This window comes from Toxotes jaculatrix, chromosome 24 (assembly GCF_017976425.1).
Source record: "Toxotes jaculatrix isolate fToxJac2 chromosome 24, fToxJac2.pri, whole genome shotgun sequence".
Classification (NCBI taxonomy): domain Eukaryota; kingdom Metazoa; phylum Chordata; class Actinopteri; family Toxotidae; genus Toxotes; species Toxotes jaculatrix.
This window is the reverse complement of record NC_054417.1, coordinates 544,744-563,288: the sequence shown is the minus strand read 5'-3', so window position 1 is coordinate 563,288 and position 18,545 is coordinate 544,744. Positions and strand designations below refer to the sequence as shown.

At 46.6% G+C, this 18,545-nt stretch overlaps 2 protein-coding genes across 3 annotated transcripts; both read left to right on the top strand.

The window, feature by feature from the left end:
* Positions 1-1,815: 1,815 nt before the first annotated feature.
* Positions 1,816-8,351, top strand: dusp27 (dual specificity phosphatase 27). The gene is made up of 6 exons (XM_041031946.1): positions 1,816-1,910; positions 2,479-2,637; positions 2,834-2,952; positions 3,638-3,869; positions 4,081-4,298; positions 5,144-8,351. The coding sequence occupies exons 2-6, from the start codon at positions 2,522-2,524 to the stop codon at positions 7,945-7,947; spliced, it is 3,489 nt and encodes a 1,162-aa protein (XP_040887880.1). The 5' UTR covers positions 1,816-1,910; positions 2,479-2,521; the 3' UTR covers positions 7,948-8,351.
* Positions 8,352-12,069: 3,718 nt separating this feature from the next.
* LOC121177672 (zinc finger protein 513) lies at positions 12,070-18,429 on the top strand. 2 transcript variants are annotated; one of them, XM_041031976.1, is made up of 7 exons: positions 12,070-12,191; positions 12,507-12,751; positions 14,487-14,609; positions 14,922-15,056; positions 15,569-16,075; positions 17,005-17,198; positions 17,481-18,429. In XM_041031976.1, exons 2-7 carry the CDS (start codon positions 12,712-12,714, stop codon positions 18,090-18,092), a joined length of 1,611 nt encoding a protein of 536 aa, XP_040887910.1. In that variant the 5' UTR covers positions 12,070-12,191; positions 12,507-12,711; the 3' UTR covers positions 18,093-18,429. The 2 variants fall into 2 exon arrangements, with proteins under 2 accessions (XP_040887910.1, XP_040887909.1); XM_041031975.1 differs by having other exon boundaries at positions 14,922-15,068.
* Positions 18,430-18,545: the final 116 nt, after the last annotated feature.

The window sequence follows — 18,545 nt, the reverse complement described above, 5'->3', positions numbered from 1 at the left end:
TTTTAAAGATGCTGAACAACCAGCCTCAGGTCGTGATTTTTCTAAAATGCAGTGTTCCCTCTGAGATCTGAGTTTTTAATTCTCCATTCGGCCAAAAACCTGTAAGTCTGTAAAAGATAACTCTCACTTTGTACCAGTGATGCATACCTTTAAAGTATTGGCTCTCTTGCCGTGTTGTTAAAGTGGCGTTCGTTCTTTACGTGGCACCGTGGTCTGACTGTGTGTGTATCATGTGTTTATCATATTGCTCAGAGCTGGATTAAGGTGCTAATCGGGGATCAGTCAAAAACAGTATTGGTTAGTGGCTCACTAACTGTAAAACACTTGTTTGCTAATGCCAGAGCCCACAGCGCCTCCTTCCCTCACCCTCCTCACCTGTGATTTTGGGAACTCAGACAGCAGTGATGTGCCGTCGCGGTGTTGTTCCGTCCGTGTTGCAGTTAGACGTCGTGCTGTGACCTGCTTTGTGCCTGAATGTGCCTTTTTTCACTGAGCGTCTGTGTGTTTTTCCTCTGTGGTGTTGAAATCTCAGCAGACGCCTGGAAATGTTTTCATGTGAGGAAAATGGTTGACGAGTACAGACCTGCAGTGTGTGCACATTGTGTTGAGTGTTGGTTAAATTTCAGCTTTTATTGTGACACGTCTCACCACGAGACACTCTCGCAGTTCAACATGGAACTTGTACAAAGTTTGTTCTTGTCAGACAAAAGCACTTTGGATTCCTCTTCAATGCAATAAAAAGTGGAAAAGCAGCTGAGCGTGTGCAGGGTTTATCGTTTCTACCAATGTGTGTGAAACTGGTGATGGGTCCGTGTTAAAGGCGTGTGTGTTGGGTTCTGTGGGTTCTCTGCCTTACAGCCATTCATGTTGGACAGCAGCAATTAGTGCCAATGTTCTAATGCGAGTAGTGACCTTTGTATTGAGCTGTGAGAAGTTACCTGAACCCCCAATCGACTGTGCTTAAATTCTGAACCTCCACCTGCTGCGTGCAGTAAAACTTCCTGAAAGCAAAGTAAAATCGTGTCTGAGGAAATGAAAATGTTCCAAAGAGTCTGAAAACAAACTCCAGAAGAAAACAAGGCAGTAAAAGAGTTTGAAATGGAATCTGCTTCATTAAAATGACCTGATCTGAAAATGATTCATATGAACGGAACATGGCAGTTACACAGAACCTACGTCACTTCATAAGACTAAGACCAGTAAACAATACACCACATGACCTCGTGTGTGTGTGTGTGTGTGTGTGTGTGAGGCTGTGTAACTTAAATTAGCTGCATTCTGGTGTTATAAATAGTGGAGGCGATTGTCAGCTGACTGCAGATAAACAGGCTCAGAGGACAATGTTGCTCCTGTGAGAGACGGAGAGGCTGCACAGAGACAGATCTGTCAGGAAGCGTCCCAATTAAAGTCAACTGTGATTAATACTGAAACTACTGGACGGGTCTGAGCGGTTTGATTCTGATTCTGATGTTTTTAACTGATGTTTCAGTAAATGAAACTCAAACCAAAGTCGTTTTCCTGTTCCTTAAAGGAGCAGTTCACCAGTTTACAGAAACCAGAAACTGAAGGAAGGAACCAAGTAGGAAATTATGTAAGGGAACCAATAAATAACCAGTAAATATGGCTGTCAGATCAATACAGTGGAGTAAAAACAAACCTTTCTGCTGAAATGCTGTGAAGGAAAAGTGCAAATACTCGAGTAAAGAATCTGTAAGCTGGTTAGTGAGGAACAGTACTCAGTTACCTGGCGCTCTGGTGTCGGGTGTCAGGGCCTCCACAGGCCTGTGGGGGAGGTGGGGGAGGACCTGGAGGGGAGGGGGACTCTCTCTAACTTTAGGAGTCTGTGTCAGTACGACCGCCATCAGCCTCAGACCAGACTGACGCCGTGACCGACCACCGCCTGCTCAGAGGTAAGAAAACACACACACACACACACACTCACAGATGAGGTGTTTTACATGGAGCTGGACCTCGGTTCTGGTCCTGTGACTCTTCACCCTCAGATCCGATCAGAGCTCTGTTTGCTTGTTTTAAAGCTGGAGGCTGTTTGGCCTTTCAGCGAGCTGCTGCTGTCAGGCCTGAGCGGCTCTGAGGCAGCTGTCACCTCAGCTAAGAATAGATCAGCTGGAAGGCCTCATATCACACACACACACACACACACACACACACACACACACACACACACACACACCGACGTCAGTTTGAAAACCTGGCAGATTTTCCTTTAGTTTTCAAACTGCTGTTACAGGATGTTTAGACAGAGATATTCGCTCAGCGTCTGTCGTCAGTTGTATATATGCATGTGGTTTTGATGTGGTCAGCAGGTGTGTGTTAGTCTGTGTGAGGTTTTTGCTGCTTTCTTCTAAGCGTTTATGAATCATCAGCTGTGAGCTGACGAGCACTGACAGAGAACAGCAGAGTCTGTGCTGCTCAGATCAACATAAAAACCCAACATGAATCAAAGTGTTTCTTCTTCAGAGGGATCTGGCCTCACCAGCGTCAAGGAGGGATCTTTGTTGCCATGGCGTCGGCCAACGAGAACGGGGAGCGCGGGGATCAGACGGTCCCTGATGGAGATGAGGAGGAGAGGAGCGTCAAAGGAGTCCAGTCCCGTTACCTCCGCTGCCCCTCCCCCAGGTAAACACACTGAAATCCTGCTGGTACGAACACTGAGCGCTGTCTGAGCCAATAAGAAGAGGAATAACTAAATAACCAGCACAGACACAGACTCAGCTCTGTCACATGTGATGGCACCTGGTGACGTTTGGTTTTAATGTTTCAGGGTTTACCGTTCATGTCTTCTAACTTCTTCACTGTCCTCTCTGTCCCTCAGTTTCTCCATGGTCTCTGAGTCCAGGTTTTCCATGATCTCAGGCTCTGATGCCGCGAGCATCTTCATGGAGCCGATCCACCTCTCATCAGCCATCGCCGCGAAGAAGATCATCAACGAGGGTGAGACACGGGACGGGAAGAGCTGTGCTTCAGAAAACCACAGCTCGAATTTGTTCTGCTGGAAAATCTGCTTCTCAAATGATCGATACTGGTGTTTGTGTGCTGAGGTGCGATAATCTCAGGCAGAGAAGCCGCAGACTTCAGTCTTCACTCCTCATGTAAATGCAGCGTTTGGAAAAATGATTTGCACGTCCACATTCAACAAGTCTGATTTGGTCAAATACTCTTCCATTACAGTGAAGCCACGCTTCAGTCCTTCGGCTCATTACCACACAGACAGATGGAGACGTTTCTCGTTGGAGAAGCAGAATCGCTCTGATTGAGGAAATTAGCTGATATGACTCATGAGAGCAGCTCCTGTTTCACATTTCTCCTCTGACACTACATTAGCAGAGCTTAATGGACGATGCATGTTTCATCTGCAGGGAGGACGAAGGTCTGTGATGAACAGAGCAACAGGTTTCTGCATTTCTGAGGAGCTGCTTTTAAAGCTGAGCTCGATGAGAAGCGTTGTCTCTAAATGCCAAACCCCCCCACGCAGTTTGTCCTCCTGTCACTGTGTGACAAAGGAAGTGCACCGTCATTAAATGTGTCATTACCATCCTTCATACAAGAGCTAGTCTAACAACACATGAATCCTTCAGAGTCAGTCATCATTGATCCAGACTGCGTCTGTCCTCCTCAGAGCTGCCGCCTCGAGGCGTGCGCACCGAGTCCGTCCCAGAGTCCATGCTGGAAACCGCCGAGCAGCTGATGGTGGAGGACCTCTACAACCGGGTCAGGGACATGATTGATGACCGCAGCCCCTACAACACCCCCTGCGTGTTGGACATCCAGAGGGCCATGGTGCAGGACCGCCTGGAGGCTCCCATCAACCCAGTGGATGAGGTGTGGCCCAACATCTTCATAGCTGAGAAGTGAGTGTCCAGGATGTTTGGCTAATGAAAGCCACGTCCTGTAGCTCCAAGCACCATGAAACGAGGAAAACATCCTCATCCCACATTTTAAACTTAGCAAGAGTTTGATTATTAAAATGAAGAATCTGTGGCAGAAGCTGGTTTAGCATGTTGTGTGTCATAAAAATCCTCAGCAGATGGAAAGTTTGAACCTTTCAGTTTTCTTTCTCAGATCTGTTGGAGTCAACAAGGCTCGTCTGAAGCGAATGGGCATCACGCACATCCTCAACGCCGCCCACGGCACCGGGGTCTACACCGGCGAGTCCTTCTACGCCGGCATGAACATCCAGTACATGGGCATCGAGGTGGACGACTTCCCTGACGCCGACATCTCGGTGCACTTCAGACCCACCGCCGAATTCTTGGATGAAGCTCTGCTGACGCACAGAGGTGAGACATTTCGTTTTGTCTGAGTGTCTTTGTCTCCACTGTCTTTCTCCCTATCTTTCTTCTTTTGATGATGGTGACGATGATGATGAGTTTAATCTTTTTAAATATTGTAAAGCGTTCCTGCAGTTAATAAAGTAGTGTGTGTTTTTAGTACAGAAAAGAACTCAAATGCCACATCACACATTCACATTCAGAAAGTGTTTTATTTCACAAATCAACACAAGGAGCTTTGAGACTGAGATTGTTAGATGCATACATTTCTTGCCCTGAGAGAATTTTATTCATTAACTTATTTAATTGTTCATCGGTTGTTGTTTATCGGGGACAGTGGACTGAGTTCCCCAGAATTCACCAGAACTGTCTCTTACACAGCGTCACACTTTCTGAGAAGTGCTTTTTGTACAGAAGACCTCTGTGTTCCCTCTGTGAGGGAAACACCAAGTGTTGCCTCAAGTCATCAGCAGCAACAACTGAGGAAGATCAAATCTGCATCATGTGTTTTATTTTTAGTCCTTCAGTGTGTCAGCCAATGAGTGACAAATTTATTTATCGCTCATTTATTTATAATTTATTTTATTTCTCTGCAGAAATGTCAAAGATACATTTGAGGTGATTTAGAAAGCAATGGCAGCTTCAGTCAGCCCAGTACGTATCTGGGTCTTTACTCTGAGATAACCAAATTTAGGGGAATCTTCTTTTTAAAAATTTGACATGTTTGGGGGAATCTCAGTGTATTGGCCAACCTGCAGCTCAGAACAGTTCAGTCCAAACGACTGAGACGAGGACAGATGAGATCTGAAGGTTGTTATGAGTCAGGCTATAACCACTACTTTCTTTACTTGCAGGAAAAGTTCTTGTGATTTCTATGATGGGCATCAGTCGCTCTGCTGTCCTGGTGGCGTCCTACCTGATGATCTTCCAAAACATGACCATCATGGAGGCCCTGACTTCCATTAGGAAAAAGCGTGCCATCAATCCCAACGAAGGCTTCCTGAAGCAGCTGCGAGAGCTCAACGAGAACCTGATGGAGGAGCGTGACGATGACGACGAAACGCTCAGCCAGTGCTCTGTAATTGACGCTCGCGCCCGTGCTCGCATCTTCAATGAAGGTGGAGGCAGCGACGATGATACCGATAAAGAGGAAGAGCAGAGCATGATCGAGGTGAAAGCTCACTCCATCATGATGGAGGAGGAGGAGGATGGAGAAAGTGTGATGAGCAGTGTCGCCTCTTCTGCAGCCGCTGCAGCCCTCAGAAGTGGATTGATTGGAGTACAGAACGGGGGGTTGGACAGCCAGGGAACAACCACTGTCCAGGAAGAGATTGTCCTACCTGAACAGGAGGGTGGGGAAGATGATGACGACGGTCTCGACAGTATGATCCTCGAGTGGCAGCGGAGAAATGAGAAATATCAAAGTGACGAGTGGTGGGAGGAACAGCTTAACAGCGATGGTGAGGATGGGGACTCTCTCGCAGGGGACCGACCAAAGAAGACAAAGGGAGGTGCTGATGCCGATGTGGAGAGTGTCACCAGCGAGGACGTACGAGCTGTGAAAGAACGGCTGAAGCGTCGCAACAGACGGCCACCTTCAGACGCAATGTCCACCTCCAGCTGCACGAGTTACTCTGATCTTTGGAAACAGCGGCTGAGGGAAATCGAGGAACAAGCCGCTGCTCGCTACCGCAAGAAGGAGGACGACGAAGGCAGCGAGAGCACAGCTACAGAAGGAGGAGAAGGAGGAAAGAAGAAGATTGATGACGAAGTGGAGAGCATCCTCTCTGACGGCAGCTGCATGTACAACTTTTGCCAAAAAAACAAGGAGAAGATGTCGCCTTTGGAACGTTGGCGCATCAAGAGGATCCAGTTTGGCTGGAACAAGAAAGATCGTGAGGATGGAGAGAAATGTTCTGTAGGAGACGGCGAGAAAGGTGACGGTGAGGGAGAAGCTAAGACACCATCTTTCCAAGATGTCAATCTGACGGCATATCAGGCGTGGAAGCTGAGGCAGCAGAAGCGTCTTGGAGAGGAGAACGCAGACGAGATTTTGGAGCTGAGTCGAGGTGAGGACTCTGCAACGATCAAGAGGAGGCAAAGACGCGAGGAGATTCTGGAGCGATCAAAGAAAACCTTAGAAGAAAGTCAGTCCTTGTGTGGCTGGGAGACGGAGAGCTGCATTAGTGGAGGTACAATACCTCTCTCTGCCTTCTGGGCTGGAGCAGGGGTCACGGGCCCACCGAGTGTTGCCAACGATGACAACATGTCCATGCTCAGCGGCAGGTCATCGGTTATATCTTCAGTTTCACAAGCTCGCAGTTCAAGATCCGGACAATCTGCAGCTCCACCTAATCCCATGCCTCCGGTTCCCCCCATCCTCCCAGTTCCAACTGTCCAGGGACCAGGAGGAGAACCAATGGTCAATCTGGCCAGCATCCAAAACTGGATTGCTAATGTCGTCTCTGAAACGATCAAACAGAAGCAGAGCGAGATGAGCCTGCCTCCTCCGTCACGTGCAGGATCAGAGCTTAGCTTTGGTGGTGCAGCGAGTGTGGTTTCCGGCCGGGGAGTGGATGATGACAAAGCGTCCTTGTTGAGCGGTGCTTCCTACTCTGGTGCTCTGTCCCAGGGTCATGGCAGGGCAGCATCAGTCCTCTCTGGTGGCGGATCAAGCAGCATCTCAGGTCTCAGTGGTAAAGGTTCAGTGCTGGGCTCCACCCTGGGCTCCACCCTGGGCTCCACATTGGCCTCCAAGAAAAACAAGATCACTACCACCAGTGTCCCACTCTTCAGCCTCTTCCAAGACCAGGTCAACCTGGGCAAACTGGATGCCATGGACAAGGAGATCAAGTCTGAGATGAGGGACAAAATGGCTACCTACGAGAAGAAGAAGATCCTGGAGGACAACAGACACAGCACACTGTACAAGAAAAAGAAACCAAAGGAGGACGAAGATGAGGAGGAGGAGAGAAAGAAGAAAGAGGAGGAGTTTCTGGAGGAGACAAAGAAAAAGGAGAAACCTGCGAGGACCTATGGCCTCTCTGGGTGCCTGAATCTCAACCCAGCACTGGAGAAAGATAAGAACACCAGTATAGATGACTGGCTCAAAAGTGTCAGGCCTCCTCCAAGGAAAACAACCTCCGGAGCAGAAGCTGCCCCGTCAGAGGATCCCTACGACGATCTTGATGCCTCTGCTTCGGAATTTGATTTCTCGAGCCGCAGGGCTTCCTATGCTGTCGACGAAGAAGATGAAGAAGTTACATACGGCTCCAGACACAGATCAAGGTTACGTGAAGATCTGTCGAGTGAAGATTCAGATTATTTCTGCAATGGTTTCACACAATCCCACAGTTACAGCCGGGCGGGAAGGTCGTATGGGGCTTACGACGAGAGCGACGAGGGGACGGAGAGCTACGACTTCTCCACTAAGAGGAAGTTCGGTCACCATTCACGTTACGAAAGCAGCGAGACAGAAGGGAGGAGTAGTAGGAGGGCGCAAGCCGATGAGGAGGAGGATGATGATATTGTTACCTTCATCACCCAGACCAGGCAGAGGATCAGAGCTCGGGCTGCTGCAGAGGCCGAGGACGACGAGGTACTTGCTGCTTGGAGGGCACAGCAAGAAGCAAAGTCTCACAGTCGAAGTGAATCTTAAAAGAAAAAAATACTGTTTGTCTGACTCAAGTTTTTGTTTCTCAAAAAGGTTTAGAAAAGGCTCATTGTACAAAGAGTTGTGAGGTAGATTAAAGAGTTTTGTTCAAGAAACACTCAAGTAGAAGTGTTTACATCTGTAGGCTATAAAATCAGCACCTTTGCCTGTTCATCATGCATCAGACTTTTTAAAGAATGAATGTTTAGAGCCTGTATCATTAATAATGACTATAGAACAATTTAACCCTAAATTAAGGTTCTAGTTGCAACATTGTTCAGTGTAATTGATCATAAAACACATAATGTATTTTCATACAAGATGATGTAAAACTCCTGAAAAAATAAAATCCAATCCTATTTGTACTCATACATTATTTTATTATTGCAATAAATAGTCTGATAAATGAAGATGTGTGGATTTATTTCATTTATTAGCTTCATCAAAACACTGCCGCGACAAACTGAGAGAAAAATAAACGAATAAATAAACCACACAACTAATAGTTTTCAGAAACAGCTGTGTTGACATGCAGACAGTGAATGTGTGTTGTCACAGGAGGAGCACTTCACTGTATTTCTGATGTTATATCGCTTCCTAGTGTACAAAGGGAGCAGTGCTGTGATTTGAAATCTTCTTTTTCAGGAATATGAGGATGATTTCACAGATTCACTGATAATTATTGAGTCTTCTGACAACTGAGGAAAGTCAGAGAAATATTCACATTATGTAAAATCTGGAGTATAACTGAGCTCCTGTCAGATCTTCTGTTTTCTGTGTGAACGTTTTCTGTAACTATCATATTTATTTTATTTAAATTAAGCATTGCAGGTGTAATTCTGGTAAGAGTGTAGCTGTGTGCTGCGGTGTGGATGGGAAATAGTGACATAAAATGCCAACACACGAGGCTTTAACACTCATTATAGCTTAGTGTGAAGCCTTACATACCACAGTGGGATAAACCACTGTGGGAATGTTGATCTTTAAGCTGTTGTATATACATTTAAATCAGGTGGGACAGATGCAGCTTTATTTCTTTAACTCACGTTGACACATTCAACAAACGATGGCGAGCTGGTGGTCGACTGATGGCGTGCTGGACAGTCTGGACCTGGAGGAAAACTCCATTGTTTCTCGAGTTATTCAGGCAGTCGGGCTGTTTGGAGATATTCTGTCATTAGAGGACACGATGGAGCCAATGTTGTCCAAAGTCAGAGGGGACGGAGACGGTGATGAAGGGACCGCACCGGGTGACGAGCAGATGGTGGAAAGTTTTCAAGAAACAAAGGATGAAGAAAAAGTGATGACTGAGGAGGAAGACAAAGGAGAGAAGGAGGAAAATGAAGGAGATCAAGAAGCTGAAGAATGGAAAAATAAAAATGAGAGCAAAGAGGAAGAAAAAGAGGATGTAGATTGGATGTGGAAAGCTCAGACTCAAGGACAACAAGAAAAAGAAAGAAGGGAGGAGGACAGGACTGAGGAAGAGGACAGGAGCACAGAGAGTGACAAGGATGAAGAGAAAAGGTTAAAAGAGGACAACAATGAGGTTTTACAGGAAGTAGGAAGGACAGTAGAGGAAGAAGTGGAATCAGAGAAAGACACAGGAAGACAGGATGAAGAAGAGATGGTGAAAAATGAAGACCAGAGGCAGTCAGAGGAGGAAGAGATGGAGGAAAAAGAAAAGGATGTGATGAAGGAAGAAAAATACAATGACAGAGAGAAAGAAAAGGAGGAAGAAGTGGATGAAGAAAGAAAAAACCAAGAGAGGAGCACAGTAGAAGAAGAGGTAGAGGGAAGTGAAGACATGGATGAGGAAGTGAAGAAAGAGAAAGAGACAACAGAGATAAAAGGACATGAACATCACACTGAAAAAGAAGAGATGGAGGAAAACAAGGCAGAGGAAGTGGAGAAAGAAAATAAACGAGAGGTTGATGGAACAGAAGGAGAGATGGAGACTGCAGCAGGTCGAGAAGGAAATGCTGAAGATGAAGAAGAGGAACCAGTGGATAAGCAAGAAAACCAGCTCAGCCAATCAGAATCCCAAAATTCATCACCACAGTCACAGCGGCAGGACCTGGACTTTGCTGAAGCGCTGAGTCATGATGTGGAAACTGAATCAGGAGCTGACAGAGTCCTCACAGATGAGGAGAAAGGCTCCGTCACTGCCAAAGACCACGGCGGGGACATTTATCCCACATCGCCGAGCAAAGACAAAGAGTGTGAGGGCGCTTTTCTCAGCAGCTCAGACGCTTCAGCTCAAACTGCCTCAGAGTCTGCGACAGACACACATCTCCCTTCTGTCGATGCTCGTCTGCACTGTGCAGATCCAGCAGGGCCGTCAGACGTCCAATCAGAAACTGAAGACCACGGCCGAGACACTACACCTGAACTGCACACAGGTAAGCACCACACTGCTGCTGATCTGCTGGATGTAAATCATCTGACAGCTAATGGAAAATGAGTCAGTTCACATTTGAAGTTAGACTCACTCAAATAACTTCATTAAGAAATGAAGTTCAGTCTCAAGGTGTTTGTTAGGTTCAAGTTACAAAAGCTGTGATCATAAGTTGTGAAATGGATCTGAAGGGGATCAGCTGATCAGGACTGTGCTGAGCCAGTGATAAAAGATTAGTTTCTTTAAACGAAGAATCCATTCCTGGGTGATGGATCGAAATATGGATTTACTGATGCCACAATGACTCTATCTTTTTTTAAGTTCTTGAGGTAAAAAGTAAGAGTGACTAAACATTTGAGGATTGTCTGTTTGCTGCAGGGGTTGTATTTACAGCTGTATTTTCCTCACTGCTTTACATTTAATACCTTTAGCTGTCTGAGCTCTGAGTGCTGTGGAGCTGGCAGGTGCCTGCTCTGTGTAGAGAAGAGGTTACGTAACTGCAGCTATGATTGGCTGGAACATAAGTATTCAGATTGGAAATTCAGGTCAGAGAGTTAATTCATTCATAGAAATCTAATTAAAATTCCACAAAGATGACACTCACACAATTGGCAAGAACAAATGTCTGATAATTAAAAACCGCAAACACTTTACATTTTAATTTAAATGAAAGAAAAAGTCACAGATGATGTTTCCATCTCCAGATCTACTGGCATCATCCCTGATGGATGCAGCTGCTCAGTCCTCAACAGAGACCAGACCAGGAAACAAAGAGCTCAGTCCGGCCAAAAACGCATCCAGCACAGGAAACACTGCGATGGAAACAAAGGACAAAGAGGAAGGAGGTCAAAACTCTCCTCAGATGAACGGAGAGATGGACGACAAGAACAACGGCAGTCGTCAGTCACTGAAATACAAAACTGTGTCCTACAGGAGAATCCGGAAAGGAAACACCAAACAGAGAATTGATGAGTTTGAGGCCATGATGAACTCATGATCAAACCCTGAATGTTGTCAGAGGGTTTGCTTCGTTGACCACGGGGGTTTTTGTGATCCTGTATTTGGGGAGGATGACCCCTGTTGGTAATACAGAGAAAAGACGACCCAGGACAGAGCCCTGTGCTCCTCCATGTTCATTTTAGTTATGACAAACTTTGAATTAAAAAGTTGCCGTCTGATATCTAGGGCAGAAATTAGCTTAGGGTTGCATTTAGCTTTCTCCCATTCTAATTCCATTTATCCAGTCCAGTGCATGAAACATTCCCCATGAATGATCTGAAGAGAATCTGTGGTAAAGTGTGGTGAAGTGAAAACTATAAAACTAAGCAGAGAAATATTAATCATAATAAAATTATTATCATTTATTTATTTCATTAATAATTTTAAAACAGCAGATGTAATTTTTAAATTCAGGACTGTTCAATAGATGGAGAACATTTAGAAAATTTGGAGTTATGAATGTGAAATTTACAACAGTCTCTTGTATTTTTGTTTTGGTTGTTGTTTTCATAATGTGGAATGACATCTTCAGCTTCCATAACAACTGTAAGGTTTGTTTGATTGGTGAGATATGTCTCATTTTTACTGTACATGGGCATTCATAAAATAAATGTTTTCTTCCTCTTTACAAAAATCACATTTGTTGATCATATCTACCAATCTTTAGCTGCAGGGAATGACTTTTAAAAGACTCCAAGTCCCACAATCCTCTGCTCCTGTCACTGACGTCACCTGGAGCCCGGACCCGGCGTAGCAGTGTCAGCAGTGGTGTGCGTTTGGCAACAAAAGAGTGTTTTTGAAAGAGTTATCGGCATTTTCTCGACGACAGCATTATTTTTGTGAGACTTCATCACAGGTAGGTTCATCCGTGGAGTTACATCTACTCTTGTTGGTCTTATTTAAAGTTTGAAATTGAAACGACAGCTTAGTTTCTAGTGTTAAAGTTAGCCGGCTAGCTCGGTGGCTAGCAAGATGGCTGCGACTATTTGCTGCAAATCAATAACAAAGAATGAAACACAGCGTTAACTTTAAAGTGGCAGAAGTGCGTGTAACGTTGTTTAAATCACACTGCAGTTGGACGCAAACGTAGTAAGTAGCAGTAGTTAATTTATTGTATTAAAGAAAAGGTTTAGTCCGTCGTTGTTTGATTGGTGCGTGTGTCGGTGGACAGCCTCCGTTTCAGGCAGTAGCTGGTAGCGATGACACCGCCGCTGTCGCTGTCCGTTGGAGGAAGAGGAAGAGGAAGGAGGTGATGATGATTACATGCAGTTAGCTGGCTGCCTGGCTGGCTGACGGACCGACGGACCAGAGCCCTCTCGTATGTGAGGTGCCTTCCCCTACAACCGGAGCAGGATCAGGGACGAAGAGAGGCGAGGATGCCCCGGAGAAAGCAATCCAACCCCCAGCCGGTGAAATGTGAGTTTGACTGTGTTGCTCCAGGTATTTGAGGCTGGATCTCATGTCCTACGAGCTGCCGTTCACTTCTCAAGCCTTAAATCACTGTCTCAGTTTAAGGAAGTGGCTCGATGTTGCTTCTAATCCATGTAAACGCCACTGCAAATAGCTTTTCTCAACTTTATACCTGTTTTGAACTAATACCAAAGGTTTGCCCAACAAACAGCCATTCCAAAAGTTGCCTAACTGGTCTAACATATTGACTTTACAGGCTCTGTCCTTTCCTCGTTATCTACCAGAGAGGAAGACTGTTGGAGTCATGCTGTCCTTTAAACAGATGTGTTTGTGTGTTATCTCATCCTGACTGTTGTGGCTCAAGTTGGACTCTCCACTTCCTCTCTTCCTCTTCGCAGGCCTTTACCTGACCTCCTCAACCCCCTGCTCCCTCCTTTCCTTCCCCTTGCTCTTCCTTGCTTTCTTTTATCGCTTCCTGTGTGGCTTCCTGTGCACCATCACCTCAGGTTTATCTCTATTTTATACTTAAAATTTTCTCAAGTGTCAGTGCTCAGGGTTTATGTCAGTGTGTTTACATCAGGGCATCCTCGTACTTCTTAGTATTAGAAAGCATTGATGTGATTTTCTTCTAAAATGAGGCCTTTGATGGTTTGAGAAATTCTTAAATCCCATTTAGTTGGTGATTATCTTTTCATTTTCTGATGCGTATTCAGGCCCAGCTCATGTTTAATGATGAATTAATAATGTTATTAGGAATTATTGTTGTATGCAAAGTCATTCTGTCAACATTTCTGTATCACACCCGCTGTGCTAAACAACACACAGACCATAAATGGCATGTGTAACAATGCAGATGCTGTTGCAGATGTTAAAGACGACGCACTGCGTGTCTACCACACAGTGAGTTTTTGGACAAGTAAAGATGGATGTAAACTCAGTCAGTGTTGTGTTAAAAATGTCAAAACAGCCCTTGAGTTGTATGAAAATGTTGTGTGTCATCCGTGGCGTGTTCTCTCTCTGTTTCTCATCCCTTCTTTCACTTCTCTTCCTGTTCCTGATTCTCAGCCTCATTCCTCTCCCTCCAGCTCTTCCTCCTCTGCACTTATCTCGTCCTTGCTGATTTCCTTTGCTTGTCTGCCTCTTTTCTGCCCATTTACTCCCTTCCTCTCCACCTCCTTTACTCCTGTCCATCTTCGTCTTTTACCCTTCCTGAGCACGGATTGTGGTTGCCACTCTGTCACTCCTGCCCTGTTTGTTTTACTCATCTGAAACCACTTTACAAATATGAGGATTTGCTGGTTTTCCTGGTCATATATGACATTAATTTTATTGTCTTTAGGTGTTGGACAGCTGGATGGACAACACTGAGGACATTACTGTAGGCACAGGAATGGTCAATGGCATTTCTTCGCTATTTCCTAACATTTTATAATGTATAGATTTGTCTAATAGGAAATAGGGGCGTATCGGTACAGCAGACATCCAGTGACAGCCAGACTTCTCAGGGGAAATCTAATTTGTGTAGTCAGTATGAAAAGCAGGAGCCAGGACCTTCCTGCTGAGCTGAAGGCAGCTCAGTCTCTGTCGTGATGCTGGCCTCATTCACTTTGCTCTTACTTTAATTTGGGAAGATGCTGTGACTGTGCTGTTATGCCCTGCTCAGTGAAAGTGGTTGAAAGTGTGTTTTGACATGTTTTTACAAAGGTAATCATGAGCAATATTTCTGTGTCTGTGTGTTCAGTGGAGTCGGAGGACGGGTCGGTGGTGTGTGAACCGGACTGCCTGGTGTTGGAGAGCGACTTCCTGCTGAGCGGAGAGCTGGAGTTTGGAGACTCTGAGATCATGGGGCTGGATAGAGAGGCTGGTAAGTGGCACACACACACATCAGACTGAGAATACAAAGCCAGTACTGGAACATTTGGCTGGTTGGGTGTAGCTCTTCAGAGTGGTGGTTCAGTACCACTACAAGAAGGGACATACATCTGACACATGACAATGAAGGAAAGCTGAATGAGGCTTTAGGTGGAGATGTTGGATACCTGCTGATCAAACCTGCTGTGATTATATTTCGGTACCTTTAATATGTCTTAAGTAGGTAGTACCTTAAAGTAGGTGAGCATCTACTGAACTCCACTGTTTTCTTTTTTTCTTCACATCTACCTGTGTCCTCCTTCAGGTATGACCGTCTTCTCTCTGAGTGTGGAGGACGACCCCTCAGCACCAACAGACTCCACCTTTCCAGCCTTCCTGTCCTGTAAAGGATGTGGACAGCTTTTGGGAGACACACCTCTGGGGGCAGGCTTAGATCTCGGTAAAGATCTCGGTAACTGTTTTGGTTTTCTGAGAGTCCAGCAGCACGTTCAGTTTCCTCTCATGGGACGTACACTCACTTTCACATTTCTGTGGGGAAACGTCAGCGTGTCCTCCCAGTCGTCGGTGTTTCGGCTGTAGTGAGACTGAGCTGATTTGGCTTTTTCCACTGAAACATACGTTTACATGCATTAAGAGTTCAGCTCCACCACTCGGATCAGTAGCTGAGTCTTAGACTGGAATATTCAGTGCTCTCACCAGGTCTTGAGGACTTTTCGGCAGCTGTTGATGCGTCTAAAAATGTCCTCTTCTGTTAAAAGATGTCACCATCAGTCCCATTTCCCTGGGGGACGTTTTTGAGTAGCGGTGTCACCGTCCATCAGACTCTTCTCCATCATGTTCTGTCCAGTTCATTCATTGTGAAAGTCAGACACACAGTTTTCTGCACACTGATCATTCTCAGTTTCCTCTCATCTTTTCTGGTCTCATGAAATTTGATTGATTGTGTTCCAGGTGTGGGTCTGGACCTGGGGGCGGAGCTTTACTGTCTAACCTGTGAGGAAGGCCTCCAGCACGCGGCCTCCATCGACTCCCCTCAGGTGGAGGGGTCCAACCTGTCGGACAGATCCATCAGCGGTGGCTCCAGCAGGAAGAGGAGGAGCATAGGTAAGACAGGTGCCGCTGGTGATATCCCGTCTAAACTGTACTCCTGCTCGCTGTGCGCCTTCACCTCGCGTTACTCCAACCACCTGAAACGCCACATGAGGATCCACGACGGCCAGAAGCCGTACCACTGCCCCGTCTGCCCCTACGCCTCGGCCCAGCTCGTCAACCTGCAGCGCCACGCCCGCACACACACCGGAGAGAAGCCGTACCGCTGCCACCAGTGCAGCTACGCCTGCAGCTCCCTGGGCAACCTGCGGAGGCACCAGCGCATGCACACGCAGGAGAGACCACAGAGGAGGGAGAAGGAGAAGAGACGAGGGAGGCGGAAAAAAACGAATTCTACAGCTGAAGAAGGTAACACACACACTCACACACACACACACACACTCACACACACACACACACACTCACACACACTCACACACACACACACACACACTCTCACACACTCACACACACTCTCACACACTCACACACACATTTGCAGCGACACGCAAAGGTTTAAACATTTAACAAACATTAAAACATCAGTCCTGTGCTCCTCAGGGAATTCACTCTGTACTGTGTTTTACTGACTGAAAATATCTCCAGAAACACTGGATCCTACATTTCCCATCATGCACCTGGAGAGCAGATAATATAACCTTCCTTTCCAGTAAATAAATACTCGTATGTTTAAGAACTTTCTTTGTGTCAGAATTATCCCACACTCAGAGTAAAACCTGCTCAGAGACAGCAGCCGTCCTACCTTCCTTACAGGGACGTAAACAGGATAAATTCATTGCTTATAATCTGAATGTACCGTCGGGGGTTTTACAGAGTAATGGGGCGAATGTTTGATTTTGGAAGCAGCGAGCAGAGCAGAAAAGAGGAAGCAACATGTCGAAACTGAAAATGAGGAAGAGAAGTTGTCTGGTTGACTGCTTATTGACCTGTGCAAACCTGCACTGAGCTGAACAGTGAAGAGCACATCCAAAATAACTTTATGACTGAGTGAAACATTAAAGTAAACTTTATTCACAAACAAGGCGTCGGTGAAAATGTCTGACGATCGGAGGGAACAAGAACCAGATGGGACGTTTTTAAATATTGAGTTCATAAGAAGAACTCAAAGGAGGAAGTTTGAGATTTAGGGGGGAGATAAGTTTCTCATAATCAGTGAAAACTGCAGTGTGTCCCTGTTAGGACTGTTCTGAGAGACGGTTTTTATGTTCTAATCTTTACATGAAAATGAATGACGCTCTTTTGAAATGCTTCTGTCCTCTTCTGTCGTCTTCGTGCAGTAGTGTCAGACCTGACCCTGCGAGTGTCCCAGGACTCGGACTACCTCCAGACACTGGGGGGCCTCGGCTCTCCCTCCGCCCCGCTCCCCATCCTCCTCTTCCCCCTGTGCTGCCGGGTGTGTGGCCACACCCTGGAGGAGGCCGACCTGGAGGGGGACAAGGCTGAGGGGGAGGGGGAGGGCGATGGAGGACAGGTACTGATACTCACATTTGTGGTTTAATGATTTCTCTTGTTTTTCCTCTTAAAATATATGAGTGAAGACAGAAACAGCATTTCACAAAGCAGCACCTCACACGTGTGAAACATGACACGGAGACACGTGTTGTATTTTATAAGCTTCCATGTTTTTTTATCCCAAAAGTGAATAATCCCTGCAGCTGTCACAGTGTAGTTAGAAAGTACGAGGTGTCCCCTCTGTCCTCAGCAGGACTTACATCTGTCCCCTCTGTCTGTCTCTGTGTTACTGCGTTTTCAGGTGTGCCGTCGCTGCTCGTTGGACCTGCTTTCTAAAGATGGATCGGAGCCTCCCTGCAGCGCGGCCGTGTCGCGGGGATCGCGACGGGGTCAGCGAGGCACCAAGCTGTACCGCTGCCCTCACTGCCCCTTCCTGTCCCACTACCCCAACCACCTGGCACGCCACGCCCACACCCACTCTGAGGAGAAACCCCACCGCTGCCCACACTGCCCCTACACCTCCTCGCACCTCGACAACCTCAAACGGCACCTGCGCGTGCACACGGGCGAGAAGCCTTACCAGTGCCCGTCGTGCAGCTACGCCTGCGGGAACCTGGCCAACCTGCGGCGACACGAGCGCATCCACTCGGGCGCCAAGCCGTTCCACTGCGGCGTCTGCGGTTACTCCTGCAACCAGAGCATGAACCTGAAGAGACATATGCTGCGGCACACGGGCGAGAAGCCGTACGCCTGCGCCGAGTGCAGCTACACCACGGGCCACTGGGACAACTACAAACGCCACCAGAGGAAGCACGGGCACAACACGGACAGCTGGGACAAACACACACCCATCAACGGCCTCAGCTGGGGCAGAGACACTCAGGAGCAGAGTCAGGGACAGGAACACGCTTAGAGACGTGTGCGTGTGTATGTGTGTGTGAAACATGTATCAGGGTTCTTTCAGTTCAGAAATGAGAATGCTGTCCAGAACAGTGAAGTTCCTGAGTTTGGTCCCTGTGAGTCGGAGTCCTCCGTGTTTGGTTAAAAATGGCTTCAATCATTTCATTTACTGTTGATCAGTTGTTTTATTAATCGTTCACCGATCAGGATGTTTTTAAACCTGATTTGAAATGACAGCTCGACAGATCGCAGAGGACTGCCGCTCACAGGCTGTCGTCCAGAGCTCATCACACAAGCACCATACTCACATTTTTATGGTCTTTTATTTTGTAGTAAAGGAACTGATGTCATGTGTGTGTACTGAGTGTGTGTGTGTGTGTGTGTGTGTATACACTGGTGAACCTCCAGCTCAGGTTGGAGTTAAACTCAGGTGCCTTTGACAGACTGTGATGCTGCACTGACTCTA

Bases quoted from the DNA above. Each gene is read 5' to 3' on its own strand.
- dusp27 (XM_041031946.1), top strand. From the start codon at position 2,522: ATGGCGTCGGCCAACGAGAACGGGGAGCGCGGGGATCAGACGGTCCCT. The intron at 3,870-4,080 runs GTGAGTGTCCAG...TTTCTTTCTCAG, and splicing joins AACATCTTCATAGCTGAGAA to ATCTGTTGGAGTCAACAAGG. The intron at 4,299-5,143 runs GTGAGACATTTC...CTTTACTTGCAG, and splicing joins AGCTCTGCTGACGCACAGAG to GAAAAGTTCTTGTGATTTCT.
- LOC121177672 (XM_041031975.1), top strand. From the start codon at position 12,712: ATGCCCCGGAGAAAGCAATCCAACCCCCAGCCGGTGAAAT. The intron at 14,610-14,921 runs GTAAGTGGCACA...GTCCTCCTTCAG, and splicing joins GGGGCTGGATAGAGAGGCTG to GTATGACCGTCTTCTCTCTG. The intron at 15,069-15,568 runs GTAACTGTTTTG...ATTGTGTTCCAG, and splicing joins AGATCTCGGTAAAGATCTCG to GTGTGGGTCTGGACCTGGGG.